The sequence below is a fragment of the Procambarus clarkii genome, chromosome 7 (genome assembly GCF_040958095.1).
Source record: "Procambarus clarkii isolate CNS0578487 chromosome 7, FALCON_Pclarkii_2.0, whole genome shotgun sequence".
In the NCBI taxonomy this organism is placed as follows: domain Eukaryota; kingdom Metazoa; phylum Arthropoda; class Malacostraca; order Decapoda; family Cambaridae; genus Procambarus; species Procambarus clarkii.
Window position 1 is genome coordinate 15,621,310 of NC_091156.1, and position 19,319 is coordinate 15,640,628.

The window sequence follows — 19,319 nt, forward strand, 5'->3', positions numbered from 1 at the left end:
CCAGCCCCGAACCCCCCCGAAGGAAAAGGGGCCGCATGAAATAACCTGAAAAGCCCACAAATCGAGGGACTAAGCATGAGCAAACAGTGCGAGCCTCCTCCCCCCCCCCCATTGCCCCATCAATGAAAACAGTCTCCGTGGTGTAGTGGTAAGACACTCGCCTGGCGTTCCGCGAGCGCTATGTCATGGGTTCGTATCCTGGCTGGGGAGGATTTACTGGGCGCAATTCCATAACTGTAGCCTCTGTTTAATGCAACAGTAAAATGTGTACTTGGATGAAAAAACGATTCTTCGCGGCAGGGGATCGTATTCCAGGGACCTGCCCGAAACGCTACGCGCACAAGTGGCTGTACAAGAATGTAACAACTCTTGTATATATCTCAAAAAAAAAAAAATGGGATGAACCATGAAAGGGCCGATGCCCCTTACGAGAATCCGTCTTACGAACAGAGCGATCACCACATCGACCAGTCATCATCGGTTCTGAAGGCTGCACTGGCCCCAAAACTGGCACCACTGGCCTACAACGATGGGAGGAACCCTGAGCCCTGCCACGACCCTTCTGGGAAGACCCCCAACGGAACAAACAAGTCCGACATGGGACGACAACTAGAAGAAGCTGCCTGCAGATACAGTACTGCACCACTGTAGACTCTGCAAACAGCATAGGACAAAAAGGAAAAGAGAACCTAACAGCCAGGGCTCAAGCCGATTCCAAGGATTAACCCTTAAGCTGCTAAGGGGTGCTGAGGAGATTTACACCCCTGTGCGCAAGAAAAAAAAAAATTCTAAAAAATTATTTCACCTTCTAAAAATGTTGTGTTCCCTGAGCACGGAAAAAAAATCGTAGGCGACATTTTGGGTGCAGTAGACCGAGGAAGTCTGGCAATAAGTGAGCGTTGACAGAGCAGTCGTCAGAGCCAGTCAGCATCACCCGACTGATAGGTGAGAGTTGCCACAAAGATATTATCACCTAATTATTTCAATGTCCCTGATTGATTTTTTCTTAGTTTTTTACAGTAATATTATTCAATATTGTGTAGTGTGATATATTTATATAATAAAAGAGGTGAATCATCGCTATACGTCCTCAAAAGTATGGTGTGCATATTAGTGATTCAATTATTATGTTCATAAAACAATAAACAAATAGTTTTGCTGTTATTACACTGTATACACAGGTTATATATAAGTATCTGCATGTTTTGGTCACCATAATGAACCACTATGTTGGTATTATGAGTCAAAAAGCCACGAGGAGTGACCGCCACACCAGCCAGCCACTCGTTGCCACTCACTCCCTCAACAACGCCTCACTCGCCCACTTTCTCCTCTCACCATCCTGTTTTATACTTTATTCACAATATACAGACGTTATATATAAGTATCTACATGTTTTGTTCATCACAACTGAGCAACTAAGCTGATATAGTTAGTTCAGGCACTAAGAGTCGTCGCTTCACAGTCAGCTGGCGGCTCCTTCACTCATTCAAGGTCACACGCACTAAACTTTCTCCCCCAACAATACTGTTTGCAGTGTTATTACACTATATACACATATTATATATATAAGTATCTACATGTTGTATGCACCGTAACTGTACACCTAAGCTTGTAGAGTGCCCAAAGAGCATAGTGGCCACCCTCTACACAGCCAGACAAGTCAAGCAGACGACGTCACCTCCATCACCCAAATGGCTCCTCCCAACATAATCCTTTTGCTGTTATTACACTAATACACACAATATATAATAGTATCTATATTTGTGTTCGCCACAGAGAATCACTAAGCTGGTATGGTGAATGCAGACAATAACAGGTGGCCACACAGTCAGTAAACGATGCTATCTCCCTCCGTCCCTCAGCATCACTCTTCCCACAGCGCTAATTATCACAACAATGCTGCTATTATTACAATCCTGGTCATTTTTATCACAGTCAAGAGTACTCTGTAATAATGTCATCATTAAATAATAGCAGTTATATATTTTGACATTTTTCGGCGATGCTGTGGTCATTGCTGTTCGCTCATGCTGCGTGCACCAGCCTTGGTTGCTCCAACAGTACTGTGCCTCTCATATCTGAGAATATTGCCCATGATTTTTTTCTTAAATGGCGTCTGTTTACAAGAGACCTGAGGAAGCTAATGTGAACCCCGTGTAGCCGCGGGCCATTTGAATCGTGCCTTGCACCCTATGGCGTATATATACGCCATGGGCACAGTGGGACATGTTACTCATGCCGTATATATATACGCCATGCGCAGCTTAAGGGCTAAGTGAGCACCACCAACCGGCACGCGAGACAAGAAGCAAAGAACAGAGACATTGCCTCCCATAGGATCGGCGCAAACAGCTTCAACAGAGCAGCCGATGCCCCCGCACTCCTGAGATCAGCGCACCAGACCCAGGATCTGCTCCGAGTGCCTCCAAATCCTCCTCAAGGCAGTCCGAAAACAGCTCGAGAAGGGGGGAGTCTGGGGCTCCCTCTTTCCCCTCCTGGGGAGGGGGAGCTGCACAGACAGCGGCGCGGTGACAGTTGTGACGTCATGCTTGTTCACTCGTTTTTAGTTTGGGGGAGTTCTGTCAAATAATTTGTCTTTCAGTAGTAATATTTTAAGCAGACGGGTTTGTTCTGGGGCGCTTACCTTTCTGGGCGCCTGACCGGTTGATGGCAGACATAGAATGCTTCCAACCACAGGGGGGGAGGGATTCTATAGGGCATTGCTCCTCATGCTTCTCTGAGGGGGGGGGGGGGGCCAGGTTCTGGCTTGTGGTCCCCGGTAGGCCTAAGAACTCCATTCACTTTGACTGATGCCAGGGTCTAATACATTCATATCAGCCCGGATAGCTCTGAGAAGCCGAAGGGGCTCCCCCCAAAAATGATAGGTTTAGCCTTAACTCCTGCACTGTGCACCTGTTTTTGGCAAAAACTTCAAAGTGCAATTGTTAAGGACATATTTTTGTTGTTTTTATAAATGTTCAGGTAAAGTTAATGTCAAAATGTTTCCAAACTAAATTATTTTCATTTCAAAACACAAAGAGTAATAAAAATATTAAACATTAAAATATAGCCTAATTAAAAAAAAAACGGATAATACGACATTTGTTTGCTGGGGCAGTTGAGGGGTTAAGAAAATAAAAAACAGGAGTTTTGCTAATGGCCCATATTCAGCGCACACAACAATTCTTGGGACTCTGTTCTCAACCTTCTTAATTACTTCAACTTTCTTCTCAAATGTTATCACTGACCTCTTTCTTTTACGTATCCCGCTTATTGATGCTTTCACTGACATAATGCATGCATTTCAAACTGATGTGATGCACAGAAGTTCCTAGATTGTGCAGATATATCCAACAAAAGTCACGAATGAACACGCCAGTCTCGTGATAAATCAAAACAATAGAAACAATGGGCCGTGAATCTGTGACATCACAGGGTAGAAGGTATTAGAGTGGCAATAAACACAGTTAGTGGGCAAACTAGGCCATCTCCCACCCCACCACCCCAGGCCGGCGTGAGGCCTGGCGGACCACTCCTCACATCCTGAATTTAGTTCGGGAAGCGTAAAACCCCAACCCTGATCGTGAAACTGGAACTTTTGAATAGCTTACATTTGCAAACCCAGTGGTTCTCTGTACAGTATATCAGATCTGTACAGTATATCAGTATACCCCAAATCTCTGAGATTTCTGTCACAACACAACAGACCTATCGTGTTGTGACAGCAGAGATGAGGCCTGGAACAAGGCTCAGAAAACTTGAGTGAGGCAGGGGGTAGAGAACTTGGATGTGGGGTGAGAGCATGGAGCTCGAATATGGAGGGATCGAAGAGCTCCAATGCAGAATGAAAGCTGGAAGCCCAGATATGGCTAGAATTTGGCTGTCTTTGTAGCGAGGCTCAAGCGTCTTGTAAGAGTAGGAACCTGATCTCGACGAGTGTTACGTTGTTGCTGGTGAATGTCGATGGTTTTGAATATCCGAGGTGTATCTCTAAGGCATCTGTACTGAACCACAATTTGTGTTAAACTGACTAACGACACTTTTGTTCTTGGAGTTTATATTACAAGCCTCACCTCATTTTACCAAACTGACCAACATTTAGCAGGTAATCTGACAGCTGGCCTGAGTGATGCACTTGGGAATAGATAATTGTAATTAGTGCATCTAAGATTAATGTAGCATTTCCTGAAAAGTGGAATTCTCAGGTAATTAGTGGATTCAGCATTAATGTCGAATTGTGTTTGTTGCAGGATTCATACCCTTGGTCTTTGTTTATATAGTTTGGGGAGTTCTATGGCCGTTTTTGAGTATGCAGGTCTCAGAGGCAGCCAACTCTGGTTTGTTTTGATTTGCTGACTTTCTGGGTTCCTTCTTCCATGGTGGCATCAATGAATAACTTACTACTGTATATAAATGCCATGGCTCCCTGTACCTCTGTAAGGGAGCCAAGTTCTGGCTCTGGGTGCCCTGTAAGCAAGAGAACTTGTAACTGATGGCACCTAATAGATGACACTTATATCGGAGAAATGGGTAGCTTCAGGATGTCACAAGGGGTTCCCTCCAGAAATGTAAATAAAAAACGTTAGTAGGCATCCTTCAGTCTCGGGAGACTATGGAGTTGCGCCCTAGTTGTCAATCCTGGTGCATCGTCTGGTGTGACTGATGAGGCCAATCCGAGAGTGGCAGTCCATCCCATACCGAGCACAAACGAAGTCCGATTCTGGTCTGTCTTCCTGGCTACCGGCTTTCCTTCTCTGTCTCTTTGCCTCCGATTCCTTGGCAAGTGACTCCTCGAACTTGGAGAGACCTCTTTGAACAGACTGCCTCCAGGCTGAACGGTCTGCAGCCAGTGTCTCCCATATAGCAAGAGCGACGTCCATGGCTTTCAGGTCCCTCTTGCATACGTCTTTGTACCGTAGCTGGGGCTTGCCTGTTGGACGCTTTCCCTGCATTAGCTCTCCGTACAGGAGATCCTCGGGGATCCTGCCATTGCCCATTTGCACAACGTGCCCGAGCCAGCGCATTCGTCTCTGTTGCAGCATCGTGTACATGCTGGTGATTCTTGCTCTCCCCAAGACATTGTTGTTTGTCACCTTGTCCTGCCAGGTGATGTCCAAGATGTGTCGAAGGCAGCGCATGTGGTAGGCATTCAGCTGTCTTTCCTGACGGGCACGGAGTGTCCAAGACTCACTGCCATAAAGGAGAGTGCTCAGGACACAGGCTCTGTAAATCTGAATCTTAGTATACTCAGTTAGCCTATTGTTGGCCCACACTCTCTTTGTCAGTCTGGACATGGTAGTAGATGCCTTACCGATGCGTTTGTTTAGCTCCGTATCAAGAGAGAGGGAGTCAGAGATTGTGGAGCCCAGGTACACGAAGTCGTGAACGACTTCCAGTTTGGAATCAGAGATGCCGATGTCAGGTGGGAAGTCCACTCCTTGTCCCATGACTTGTGTTTTCTTCAGACTGATGGCGAGTCCGAAAGCCTGAGAGGCCTTGCTGAAGCGGATTATGAGCCATTGGAGGTCTTCAACTGAGTGGGCAGTGACTGCTGCGTCGTCGGCAAAAAGGAAGTCGCGCAGACACCTCAGCCGAACCTTCGTCTTGGCTCTCAGCCTGGCGAGGTTAAAGAGCTTTCCATCCGACCTGGTCCGGAGGTAAATGCCTTCCGTGACAGATCCGAAGGCGTGCCGCAGCATAACTGCGAAGAATATCCCGAATAGGGTCGGAGCCAGTACGCAGCCCTGCTTTACTATACTTCGAATGTCAAAGGCGTCTGATGTTAGGCCATCAAAGACCACGGTGCCCCTCATGTTCTCATGGAAAGATCTGATGATGCTGAGGAGCCTGGGTGGGCATCCGATCTTGGGGAGGATCTTGAACAGGCCATCCCTGCTGACGAGGTCGAAGGCCTTCGTCAGATCTATGAAGGCTACAAAGAGTGGCTGCTTCTGTTCCCTGCATTTCTCCTGCAGTTGTCTGAGGGAAAAGACCATGTCGATGGTGGACCTGCCAGCTCTGAATCCGCATTGTGATTCTGGATAGACTCTCTCTGCAAGTACTTGGAGCCTCTTCAATGCGACTCGAGCAAACAGCTTTCCGACAATACTGAGGAGGGAGATTCCACGGTAGTTGTTGCAGTCGCCCCTGTCACCTTTATTCTTGTACTTGTTAACTTGTTAACAAGTACACTTAGACAAGTACACCAGTTAACTTGTAACTGATGGCACCTAATAGATGACACTTATATCGGAGAAATGGGTAGCTTCAGGATGTCACAAGGGGTTCCCTCCAGAAATGTAAATAAAAAACGTTAATTACATCACTAAACCACAGTGGTGTGTGCAGCAGCTACCACAAGTCTTCAACGAATAACCTTGAGCCTCTAGGATATATTTAATATCCTCGAGGCAGTCCTTAAAAATCCTGTCCCAAAATGGGGAAGATAAGGGATGATGCTGATGCTGGCCTTTTAACTAGACATTTTTGAGACCAGAACCACTTTGGTCTCATTTTTGAGACCAGACCTCACGAATGAGAGATACTCATTGGTGAGTAGGCAGGTGACCACCTTCTTAGAAGGGCACCTCAACGATACACGTCCCAGTCCGGAAGGGATTAAGCATAACATGTGCATCCACAGATTTAACAAGGTGTCTGAGTGGGTATACTCAGACATGGCAGATATCAAAATATATAGGCCACAAAGTGGGGCCTTGGAACATAGCAGCAGTTGTTGGAAATGTGTAATTACCTAAGTGTAGTTATAGAATGAGAGCTACGCTCGTGGTGTCCCGACTTCCCAGTACTCTTTGTCATATAACGCTTTGAAACTACTGACAGTTTTGGCCTCCACCACCTTCTCATTTAACTTGTTCCAACCGTCTACCACTCTGTTTGCGAAAGAGAATTTTCTTATATTTCTTTGGCATCTTTGTTTAGTTAGTTTAAATCAGTGCGCCATCAATTGTGAGGATGTCGTCACGGACCTCCAGGAAGGAGACAAAATGCACTGTTGTAACCATCAAAGACTTGAGTGATGAGTTAGTCACCCATTGGGACTTGGAGGACAACCCTACCAAGGAAGAGGCTGGGGAAGGGAAAAAAAAAAAAGAGTCAGTAGTGATAGCCAAAGCCAGGTCTGGGCCTCACCATAACTGGGGCTATGAAGGCTCATCTTTCAACACAGCCTGATTTGGGGGTAGTTGCCCACCCTCATGAGTCTGAGAAGAAGAAATGTCGAAAAAAAAAAACATAAAGTACTGTAAGTTGAATTGGACTTTGTCTCCCTGCACCTTCACCCACCACAGAGCCCAAAAAGGAGAGGCACAACCACAACATCAGGGATAACAAGGACAGAATATGTGGATAACCCTTGAAGGTTACACATTGGTAAACCTAAATACAGTTACCAATATGGATACCAACCTCTGCAATGTCCACTTGACCTGATGTCTAACCAGGTGAGCTAGCTAGACAAGCTGACAAATTCAGATGGGTCACAATGAACTATACATATTCAGTAGTCCAAATACAAAAGCATGTTTAGGCATACAATATTAAAAAACATTAAATTTAAGCATAAATATATCCAGTAAAAATAGCTTTTATTAAATAATAAATAGTTATAAATATTAAGGTACAGTAGTCATAACAAAATTAAAAACCAGTGTTGAATGTAATAAAATGCCAGTTTCTGAGTGAGCCCAGAGGCTCCCTGAAGTTATCTCACTGATCAAGTGCGACACTACTTGAGTGTCCTCAGTCAGGAAGTTCTTGTATGCCTACTGAGAACCATGAGCCAGAACCTGGCCACCTCAGAAAGGTGCAGGGAGCAATGGCCTATGAGCAATTTGCATTTAAAATCTGTCATCTTGCCATCAACCGGGGAATCACCCAAAAAAAGGTTGACGAATCAAAACAGACTACTGTCTGGTTGAACAATGCGACCTACACACTCAAAGTATCAAAAGAACTCCCACACAAAGAATACAATCAAGCAAAACTTCGTCCAACTAACCCCCGCTCGTTAGCTCCACCTCTCCCCCTATTAGGGGGAGGGGGGAGGGGGCCAGGCCACCACCAGTCAGTTCTTGAATGAGAAAAGCCACCAGCCAGAGGGAGGGGAGTATCAGGGGGGCCTCCGAAGCTTACCCAGAAACTGGCATTTCATTATACTCAAAGCTGGTTTTCTGTGGGAAGCCCCGTCAACTCCTTGAAGCTAACTACCCACAAAGAAGGAAAACAGGGATAGACCAGGGAGGCAGCAGTACTGCACGTATCACACAAGTAAAGACCGAAGGATACGACACATGCCCTAATGCAAAACAAGGCCGCAAAGGGCCAGGGATGAAAACCAGATACAGTGGTACCTTGGTTTACGAATGCCCCTCTTTACGAACTTTTCGGGTTACAAGCCCGATTTCTTCGGAAAATTTGAATCGGGTTACGAACTTTACCTCAGGATACAAGTTTGTTGATATGCGTATGGCCGACCTAGCGCGTGGTGGCACAGCGATCGCGCCTCAGTTTACCAGTGCCTAGTGACTATCCCGCCTGAATTCTTTGCAAAGATTTACATTTTTTTCCGGATTTTTGGCTATTTGAACATAAAAGTTGTTATTATATAACTTGCCATGGGTCCCAAGAAAGCCAGTGGTAAGGTTAAAGTCAAGAAAACACATGTGAGAATAACCACAGAAGAAAAACAAGAGATCATTCGTAAACATGAAAATGGTACAGGGGTTGTTAAACTAGCTAGGCAGTACAATAAATCTTCAGTGGGAGGAGGAGGAGGAGGCAGTAGAGGATGTCCCTTCCTCATTAATTAAGAAAATGTGTGTAGTGAGACAATGTGATGTCTCACTACAGACAAGTGTTACAAAGAAGGGAAAAACAATCTTCAATGGAACGATTTCTAGTGAAAAAAATCAAGCAATGAGCCACAAGCAGGTCCTAGTGGTATGCAGGCAAAATGTGCCAGAGAGTGTACCCCAGAGAAGTCATCATTGCCTGATGTTATAATGGAAGGGGACTCCCCTTCTAAACAGTAACACCTCTCCTCTTCCCCCCCCCCAACCTCATCATCTTTCATATGCCAACAAGAGTCATCAGTAAAGGAAAGTAATAACTTGTACATACTTTTGTAGTGAAGATTTGGGTGAAATAGGTATAAAATTTACTTTGAAGTGAATTTTTAGGAGAGTCTGGAATGGATTAATTCCTTTCCCATTATTGCTTGTGGGGAAATTCGTTTTGGTTTACAAATTTTCGGGTTACGAACCATCTCCAGGAACAGATTAAATTTGTAAACTGAGGTGCCCCTGTACCTGGCTGCCAAAACATTGTTAGACCTCCAAAATAAATAACTCAAATAACAGCCCAAGACATGTACCTACACACAGCCTACAGGGCAGCAGACTTCTGCACACCATGAGCATGAGGGGACCACAAGCCAGAGAGACATGATGACACTGTGGACAACCAGACATGCCAGAGCCCTCGAACAGGGAAGTATGGAAACTGGAGCAACCCACAATGTGGCCACCGAGACAGAACCGGTGGCTCGTAAGTTGACCTGCGAAGATGCTACCAGATACAAAAACTAGATACACCCCTGGTTGACTCAATCAAGCAACAATAACCAAAGAAACCCTGCTTCATACCCCTCCGTCTCCATCAATGCCAGAAAAAAAGGAGCAGGCAGCAACCGAACAAAACAACCACCAAAACCTAAGGAACAAAACTCCAAGTGCCAGAGAAGAGCACAAAGCTCCCTCACTCAACCACCAGAAACCAAAGCCAACAAAACAAGGCTTTCCAAAACAACCCCGAATCAAAGGGGCCACCGCAAACCAAGGGGGGAAGTAAGAAAATAAAGAACCCAGTCCAAAGACCAAGCACGCTCAGGTAGTGCATGAGCAGGCCAGAGGTGAAACAGCACGAGAGCTTGTGGAACGATGCAGAAGTGCATCCACGCTGAATGCAAGTAGAAATGGCTCTGTTAATGCCACACGAAAAGAAGCAACAGTATACGGCTCAAGATGCCAATCCAGAAAAGCCAAAAAGGACAATCTCTTGAGGTTATCTTGAGATGATTTCAGGGCTTTTAGTGTCCCCGCGGCCCGATCCTCGACCAGGCCCCCACCCCCAGGAAGCAGCCTGTGACAGCTGACTAACACCCAGGTACCTATTTTACTGCTAGGTAACAGGGGCATAGGGTGAAAGAAACTCTGCCCATTGTTTCTCGCCGGCGCCTGGGATCAAACCCAGGACCACAGGATCACAAGTCTAGCGTGCTCTCCGCTCGGCCGACCGGCTCCCAAGACAAGACAACACTCTTGAACCCAGAAGAACTTGACAAACTGAAATAAAATGTGGAAAACCCACCAGGAACCCCATACTGCCGCTGAGAATAAGACCGCGGATGGGACACCTTGAAACCATCCTCCTAATCTCCATACAAAAGGCGATAAACATGTCAGAAAAACCAGATGCGTATTGCGGAAGAGCAGATCAAACCTGCAAGGTACCTCACTCATTCAACCTGCCAAGAAAGGCTGAGCCATGGAAAAGCGCCCGGGGTTCAAACACCGAGCAAGCAGCGCCTAAAACCAAGGCTGGGATGACACCCATGGGTCCGGAAGAAGTACTCACCTTCAGTAAGATTCCAATTTACCCAAAACCCAGAACAAGAGCCAGACCAGGGAAAAGACATCAGGAACCTACATCTTGATCAGTCCAGCCAAAGTGTGTTCACCACGAGCCCTTGTAATCGTGGAATGGCACCATGAACAAAGGAAGCTGCCGAGGCCAAGCTGATGCAAAGGGATCCACTTCCAAGCATCCACATGTCCGTCAAGGCTCAACAAAATGAGAACATGGAGCCAGAGCAACAGCGACCACTCAGCACATCACATCTGTCAAGAACTGACTGGTGGTGGTGCAGCTCACCCGGGCCTGCTCCCCCCTCCCCCCAACAGGGAGGAGGAGGTGACACTAACAAGAGGCAGTTAGTTGGACAAAGTTTTGCTTGTTTATAGTCTTTGCATGGGAGTTCTTTTGATACTTTGAGTGTGTAGGTCGCATTGTACAACCAGGTAGTAATCTGTTTTGATTCTTTTTGGGTGCTTCCCTGGATGATGGCAAGATGACAGACTTTATATGTAAAGTGCTCATGGGCCATTGCTCCATGCGTCTCTGAGGGGGTGGGGGGGGGGGCAAATTCTGGCTTGTGGTAGAACTCGGCGACTGATGACACTCAAATGGTATGGTCCTTGATCGGAAGGAGAGCTTCAGGGAGATGACAGGGCTCCCCACAGAAAACCATCCATAACCTGAAAAGGTTGTAAAAACATTTGTCAGACAAATGTAAAAACATTTGTCTTCAAACAATAAGCCTTTCGAGCTCATTATTCAATCATGTCATCACCAGTATTGTACAAATTTGAATATTTAATCCTCTCAAAAGTAAGAAAACATTAAAAGTTTGAATAAAGACTTTAGAGTATACTTTCATACTTTGCTTTTAAATAATAATGTGAAGGCCGTGAAAAATTGCACTTTGGTAATACCTCATTTATATCTTCTATATCACACAAACATTCATGGAATTGATTTCTCATACCATTACAACTAGTATGAAAATTTTGCAAGTTATGATTTTCAATATATGTCAACTCATTTACTTGAGTACATTTTGTGGCTGAAGATAAATGTTTAAAATGCTGGCTCTTACAGTGGGGGATTTTAAGCTGTAAATCAGTTCTCTTTTCTTTATCAGTATAGCTTTTGCTGGGATGTTCTATATTATGAATGATTTCACTATGTTTTAGGCCAACAACTGCACTATCTGTTAAATTGGCTGTACACTGTAGCTTGGACTTGACTTCCTCCAAATCTTGAATATTTCCTTTATCAAATGCATGAAGAAGCTTCTCCTTTTTATTGCTCCTTCTACTGTCTTCACTGCGTAGAAATATTGTTAGTGCTAATAAAATTTTGCAAGCTGCACTCGGTCTCCCTGCTTTGACTTCTTTTGTTATAGCTTCCTGCATCTCCAGGTGGTTTTCTAGAAGAGGGTTAAATAAATCAGACAGCTCATCTTCACTATAGCTGGTAAAGGGACAACCACCAACTTCCAATGGCTGAGGCTGAAGTGTCTGAAAAAGCATTGTAAATTTCATCAAATATATTCTATTTACATACAGTATAAAGTATGCTCCTGCACTAAAGAGCATCGTGGCACAAGCAAAATATTGTCAAACTAAAACACCAGCGTTGAATGTAATGAAATGCCATTTTCTGGATGAGTCCCGGAGGCTCCCTGGAGCTTATCGAGCTAATGAATGTTATGTTAGACAAGGACATTTAGCTATGGAGTTCAGACCTACCAGGGACCAGCACCAGAACCTGGCCCCTTCAGAGAGGTTTCAGGGAGCAATGGCCCTGGAAAACCCCATTGTGGTTGGGGGTTTTACTTATCTGCCATCGACTGGGGTTAGGCACCCAGAAAGGTAGGCATAACAAAACAAATCCCACATGGTAAGAAGCTAAAAAAAACGAACAGAGAGGTAGAAACTCCCTACAATCCCAAGGAAACAATCAAACAATCAATTATCACTATTTACTGCCGCGCCGGTCGTCTGTGCAGCCTTCCGCTCCCCGGGAGGGGGAGGTGGGGGCCCCGAACCTCACCGCGCCGGCTGCCTTCAGTTCGGAAACTAGACCTCAACCAATGCGGAATAAAACGCCGACCACATGGGAGGGAGGGTAGCCAGGCAGCCTCCAGGGCTCACCCAGAAAATGGCTTTTCATTACATTCAACGCTGGTTTTCTGTGGAGAGCCCCTACGGCTCCCTGGAGCTACATACCCAAAGGGAAGAAAAATAGGGACTTACCCAGGAGGCGGCGGCCACAAACTCCTCAATGCGAAGTCGAGACAACTGGCTGCAACCTGCGACCCAAAGCAACACAAGAACACCAAGGAGCAGGTACGTTCACCACATAACGGGCAGCCAGGACCCTGTTCGACTTCCAAAATCCATGCACCCGAATATGAGCCAAAGACATGTTACCAAACATGGCAGCCAAAGCTGCAAGCTTCCGAACGTCATGGGCGCGAGGATAGACCGCAGGCTGGCTAGACTTAATAACCCTGCGGACAACCTGGGAGACCCAAGCCCTGGAACAGGGAATGAGGGAAACCGGGTCAACCCAAAGCGCATCCCCAGCCACCCCAGCTGAAGTGCGCAGATAACGGCGAAGAGCTGCAACTGGACGCAACACATGATGCACCCCAGGCTGAACCAACCAAGCATCAATGACCCACGGACCCCTCCGGAAAGCAGCCGTCTCGTTCTTCGCCAGAAAAGATGGAGAAGGCTGCAAACAGACAAACCTACCCCCAGGACCAAAAGAGCAGAAACCCCTGTGCCGGAGGAGAGCATGAAGCTTCCCTTACCCGGCCCCCCAGAGGCCAATGCCAACAAAAACAAGGCCGAGGGAAAAAACAATCTGGACTCGAAGGGGCCACCACAAACCAAGAAGTGGAAAGATAGGAGAGCACCCTGTCCAAGGACCAGGACGACTCAGGCGGCGCATGAGCAGGCTGGAGGTGAAACATAACACGAGAAAGCTTACGGAATGGGACGGATGTGACGTCCACCCCGAACGTTAGCTTCAGCAGCCCCGCCAGCGACGCACGATACGAGGTGAGAGTATTAGGCATCAAATGACGGTCCTGAAAAAGCCAAGAAAGAAAGGACAAGACAACCCAATCCGAAAGAAAAGACAACCTACGAAGAGCCAGAAAATGGCGAAAAGAACGCCAGGAAACTTCATACTGTTGCCAAAACGAAGCTTTCAGGTGGGACACCATCAGCGAAGCCACCTGTTGGATTTCTGGAGCTTGACTCCTATATTTAATTATTTGATTATTGTATTTAAATAAATCGAAGGACCACCCACTTTTGAGAAAAGAGGGAAAACGAATAAAAGTGATCATTAGAATGACACTAGAGAACCAGTGTCTATGGATACTAATTAAATGAATAATCACTTGAGAATAATGAATAGACTGTATTATTAATTAATTAAAGTCAAAGCCTCAAATATCAACATTGGGGAGGTATTTCTAGAAGTTCATATATATCTAGGAACCAGTGTGGTTCGTCACTAGTTCATTGTTGAGTTAGTAACATAGTAAATCTAAACTACAATAGATTCAAAGATATGGTAACTCAAATTATGAATATTAAAGATTATGAATTATTGAGCAACAGTCAGAGCAAACACATTAATTCCCAATTCATCATTTCTGGCAATAAATTATTTACTGTAAAGATCCTATATGAATTATATGGAAATCAGTAATAATCTTAGATAAATTTGTACGAAATAAATGTCTTATCTGTAAGACGATTTCTGTAACGCCATTTCGTCATTCTTCCTTGTGGTCACAGGATCCCAATAAAGAAAGAACCCAAGATGGATATCACGAATGAAGAGAAACAACTTGTCGACTCCTTGTATACCCGCTGAAATCAGAGAAATTTAAGTAGCATTTGATTAGGCTACAAATTATTTCAAATATTCATGAAAACTGAGAAAATGTTAAAAATCAACTAACGTTGTGTATTAGGTATCCATGCTGTATAATGACAGACTACCCACAAATATACAATCTAGGATGATGCATCAAACGAGAATGGTATACTTAACATGAGGGTATCAAATACTAAGGTCTGCCGAAACCGCGTCAGCCAGTCCCAGACGTCCACTGCTGTGTACGCGTAATTACGGGCCGTGGCTTCAATTGTTGACGCGTTATTAACTGGCTGGGCACTATAGAACACGTGAATAGGTAATTGTTGACTATTAAACGGGTATCAACATAATTCTTGTCGATAAAAACTCCTCAGTCACTACCACTTGTCTCGCCACTCTTCAAGCCAGGGATGTATCGTGTGCAATGGCGTCTCCGCCTTCCCTCAACCATTAACACTAGAGTATCTATTCGTTTCATGCGGAGAAAAGGAGGGGATAAGCTGTTTGAGAGCGTTCAGACCTGCTTGAGTGACATACACACTTCCAGGAAACTGAGGGAGACACGCTACACGAGGGGATTAGCTCATGACCTCAGGGAATACGACGTACTTGACTGCTGTAAACCCTCTCGACAGTGTAATATGTCTGCTCCCTGGAAAGTACAGAAAATAGACGTCGAAATTGTACCCCTCAAGGCGAAAAAGATTCATCATGAACCGGGACAATTACGGTGTTTGTATGGAAGCATGATATCTCGGTTACCAAGAGGCAACAGTTTACATGTATATTGCGACGGGTCGGTGGCGGAGGATGGCAGGGCCGGGTGTGGTGTCCTAATAAGGGATTATACGGAGTTTGGGACTGTGGACAGGATAATTGAACTCCGGCTTAGTAATTATATATCATCCACACAAGCTGAACTGCAGGCCATTCTGGCGTGTTTGGAGGAAGTACGTCATGACGACAAAAATGTTTTTGTATTTGTCGATAGCCGAGGAGCACTGGAGTCCTTAAACAGTAGAAACCCAGTCTTCATGTCTATAGTGGAGGACTGTAAGAGAAGAATAACTGAGATACAGCTGAAAGGTTATAGTGTGAAATTCATGTGGATTCCATCTCATGTTGGAATAGTGCTCAACGAGGTGGCGGATGACTTGGCCAAACGTGCCACATCAAAACCACAAGTTGACATTGAATGTGAATTCACAATGAGACAAATAAGAAGCAAAATCAGAAATATTCAGGCACAGGCGGGAGTGGAGAGGAGAGAGATAATGTATGAGAGTAGTCAAACCATGCAACACTACATGTATGTGAGTCAAAACACCCATTTCACTTATGGTAAAAGGAGAAATGCTTGGAGTGACTCTGTGTACATGCGGCTCAGGCTTGGGTACAAATATTACTGGGAATATGGGATAGATGTTCATGGTAATGACACGAAGTGTAAACTATGTGGTATGTTAAGGTCTCACACCCTTGCCCATTATTTTCTTGATTGTCCGTTGATTAGTGTATATAGAAACACTGAGATAAGGACTGTTCCTGAACAAATAGCCTGGATGTGTCACAACGGAAAGGTTGATGATATTCTTGAGAGATATAAGAATTTTGCACCAAGATTGTAATATTTTGTTGAATTATCTGCAGGTGTCTTGCAAATTGTCTATACAGTATACCTAGGTCATAAAAGTATTTGTGTGTACGTCTGATACCATACTCCTTGTGAGGGAGGAAATGTATATTTTTACCTCTCAGAATGTTTGGTAATATGTTTATTTGTGATGTGTGTATATGTATATATTAACACGTTGTACTGAACGGGGTGAGAATAGCTTGAGCTACCTCATCCCTTTGTGTGTATTTTACCTCAATAAACTTATTTCAATTTCAATTTCAATTTCAATCAGTTGACTCTTTACAAACCTTTAGCTTCCAGCTTGAGTCACTGTTAAATTCCTTCAGTAAAGAGGTGGATCACCCAACTGCTGAGTGGATGACTAAAATTATCATCCAGAGAAAATTGTCTGGTGACACACTCAATAAATTATATGTATACCAGAATGGTAATGTCCTGTCAATGCAGGATATATTTGCAGGTTTGCGCAATATAAGCAATCATTCAGCAAACCAGGCACTTAATGCCTCTTCTGAATGCACCGAAACTGTACCCACATCAGTTACCTTACCTGGAACTCCTAAAGTGACACTGTCACCAGGTAACAAGGGTACTAATAATCGATGTAACAACCATAAGTCAAACACTGATTCATCAGTAAGGCCCAAGAGCCCCACAGGTGCTCCTAAGAGACCTAATAGTCGAAAGAGCACTCCCAAGAGCCCAGTAATTGCTCCCCAGAGTACACCAGGTACTCACAAGAGAATAAATAACAAGCAAATGCAAGCAGCAAAACCATCACAACCTGCAGTTACTGTTTTACCTAAACCGGTAACCCCTAAACGAGCTGTAGGATGGGGAATGTGCTTGTTTTGCAATCAAAAACATTCTCTGTACAAATGTACTAATTATGCTAATAGAGACACCAGAGTCAGACGACTCAAACAGTTACACAAATGTACTAGGTGTCTCAAATCACATAATGTTAATAGCTGTGACACCCCACTGAACACCTGCAATAGGTGTAGAAGGGGCAAGCATCATTCCGCACTGTGCAAATTTGTCAAGACAAATTATGTCAATCCTAGAATAGGAGGTAGAGAATCTACCCCAGTACAGTGCTGCAAGGTGCAAGATGTATACAGCGTAATTTCACCAGCATCTCAAGTGGATGCAACTTTGCCCACTGCCCAACTTCAAGTAAAGAACAAAGGAGCCAAGATCACCACTCGTGGATTATTTGATCAAGGATCCCAGAGAACTTTCATTACTCAAAAGGCGGCAGAGACACTCAATTTACAACCAGACAGATAAAATTAAACCTGTCAGGGTTCATGATAAATCGAGGACCCCCAAGAATACTCAGTAGTTTAACCGCTTGTACGACTAGGTAGTCATGTCAAGGCTGTCCAAATCATTGTTGTAGATCAAATATCTTTTGACCTAAATATTAAGGGTCTGGGGTACACAGCCCACTTCCTGCAGGAACGTGAAATTAATTTAGCTGACAACAAGTTAACGTCTGACCGCCTTAACAATGTAAATGTACTAGTAGGAGCAGACTACTATTACCAGTTCATAACTGAACATGTTAAACGATTGAGCATGAATGTGCTTCAATCTGCAGGTGGCTACTTACTTACCGGTAAAGTTCTGAATGTGAACAAGCCTAGGCCTGCCAACAATAATAAATTAGTCAGCAGTAAATCAATTCTCCAGCAGCAAGCTAAAATGAGAAACACAGCTGAGTAATAAACCCAGATTGAATGTAGTACAATTAGTATTCGCCGAGATGTTTCATAGCTCTCAGTGGAAAACCAGTGGTCCGTACCTAAACAAGTACAAGTCACAGCGACCAAGCCATTGAATCCCCTGCAGACCTAGAATTATTCTCGACAAGTAATAATTGACCACACTCAGTCTCCCTAGGTAATTGATAATATTAGGCTAAAGAATCTAGCACTCCCTAGGTAATTAATAATATTAGGCTAGAGAATCTAGCACTCAATGCAACTAGCATTTCCTGAATTTAGCAATACTATGAAGTCATCAAGCAACTTCTATAATTATAAATTCACTGGGACCAAGGTCCAAAATACCTGCGCTTAAGGTTTGCCAAGAAAACCTTATTAATTCAATGTTTTCTGCACTAAGAGTTAGTGAAAAATACTTGCATCAATTTTGTTTGAGCTGTTTTTCTTTCGTTTCTGCTTAATTATTGTAGGAGCGCAGCACGAACAAACTTGCAAACTTACCAATAAGTAAGTGAATCTACAGAGAACTAATAACCCATGAAACGTTTAGGTTGGGAAAATGTTACAAATTATCTTTGAATAAGGATTAATCATGGCAGCAATTAAATTTCCAACAACCTTAGGTTTCCTTTCGTTTAATGCATTATCATTAAACCATCAGTATTGTTACTTAACATGCTTAATGAGCTCAATATAGCTCACTTTTGAGCAAAATGTTGGATTTCTGGAGCTTGACTCCTATATTTAATTATTTGATTATTGTATTTAAATAAATCGAAGGACCACCTACTTTTGAGAAAAGAGGGGAAAACGAATAAAAGTGATCATTAGAATGACACTAGAGAACCAGTGTCTATGGATACTAATTAAATGAATAATCACTTGAGAATAATGAATAGACTGTATTATTAATTAATTAAAGTCAAAGCCTCAAATATCAACATTGGGGAGGTATTTCTAGAAGTTCATATATATCTAGGAACCAGTGTGGTTCGTCACTAGTTCATTGTTGAGTTAGTAACATAGTAAATCTAAACTACAATAGATTCAAAGATATGGTAACTCAAATTATGAATATTAAAGATTATGAATTATTGAGCAACAGTCAGAGCAAACACATTAATTACCAAATCATCATTTCTGGCAATAAATTATTCACTGTAAAGATCCTATATGAATTATATGGAAATCAGTAGTAATCTTAGATAAATTTGTACGAAATAAATGTCTTATCTGTAAGACGATTTCTGTAACGCCATTTCGTCATTCGTCCTCGTGGTCACAGGATCCCAATAAAGAAAGAACCCGAGGTGAATATCACGAATGAAGAGAAACAACTTGTCGACTCCTCGTATACACGCTGAAATCAGAGAAATTTAAGTAGCATTTGATTAGGC

General features: G+C 43.9%; 1 protein-coding gene across 2 annotated transcripts in view; it reads right to left on the reverse strand.

Moving 5' to 3' along the window:
* Positions 1-7,598: 7,598 nt before the first annotated feature.
* Positions 7,599-19,319, reverse strand: part of LOC123761416 (uncharacterized) — a 224,068-nt gene continuing 212,347 nt past the window's right edge. For both annotated transcript variants that reach the window (XM_069313279.1, XM_045747443.2), the window contains exon 6: positions 7,599-12,164. In XM_069313279.1, the coding sequence (XP_069169380.1) occupies positions 11,505-12,164 (660 nt within the window). In that variant the 3' untranslated portion in view covers positions 7,599-11,504. The remainder of the gene's footprint in view (positions 12,165-19,319) is intronic.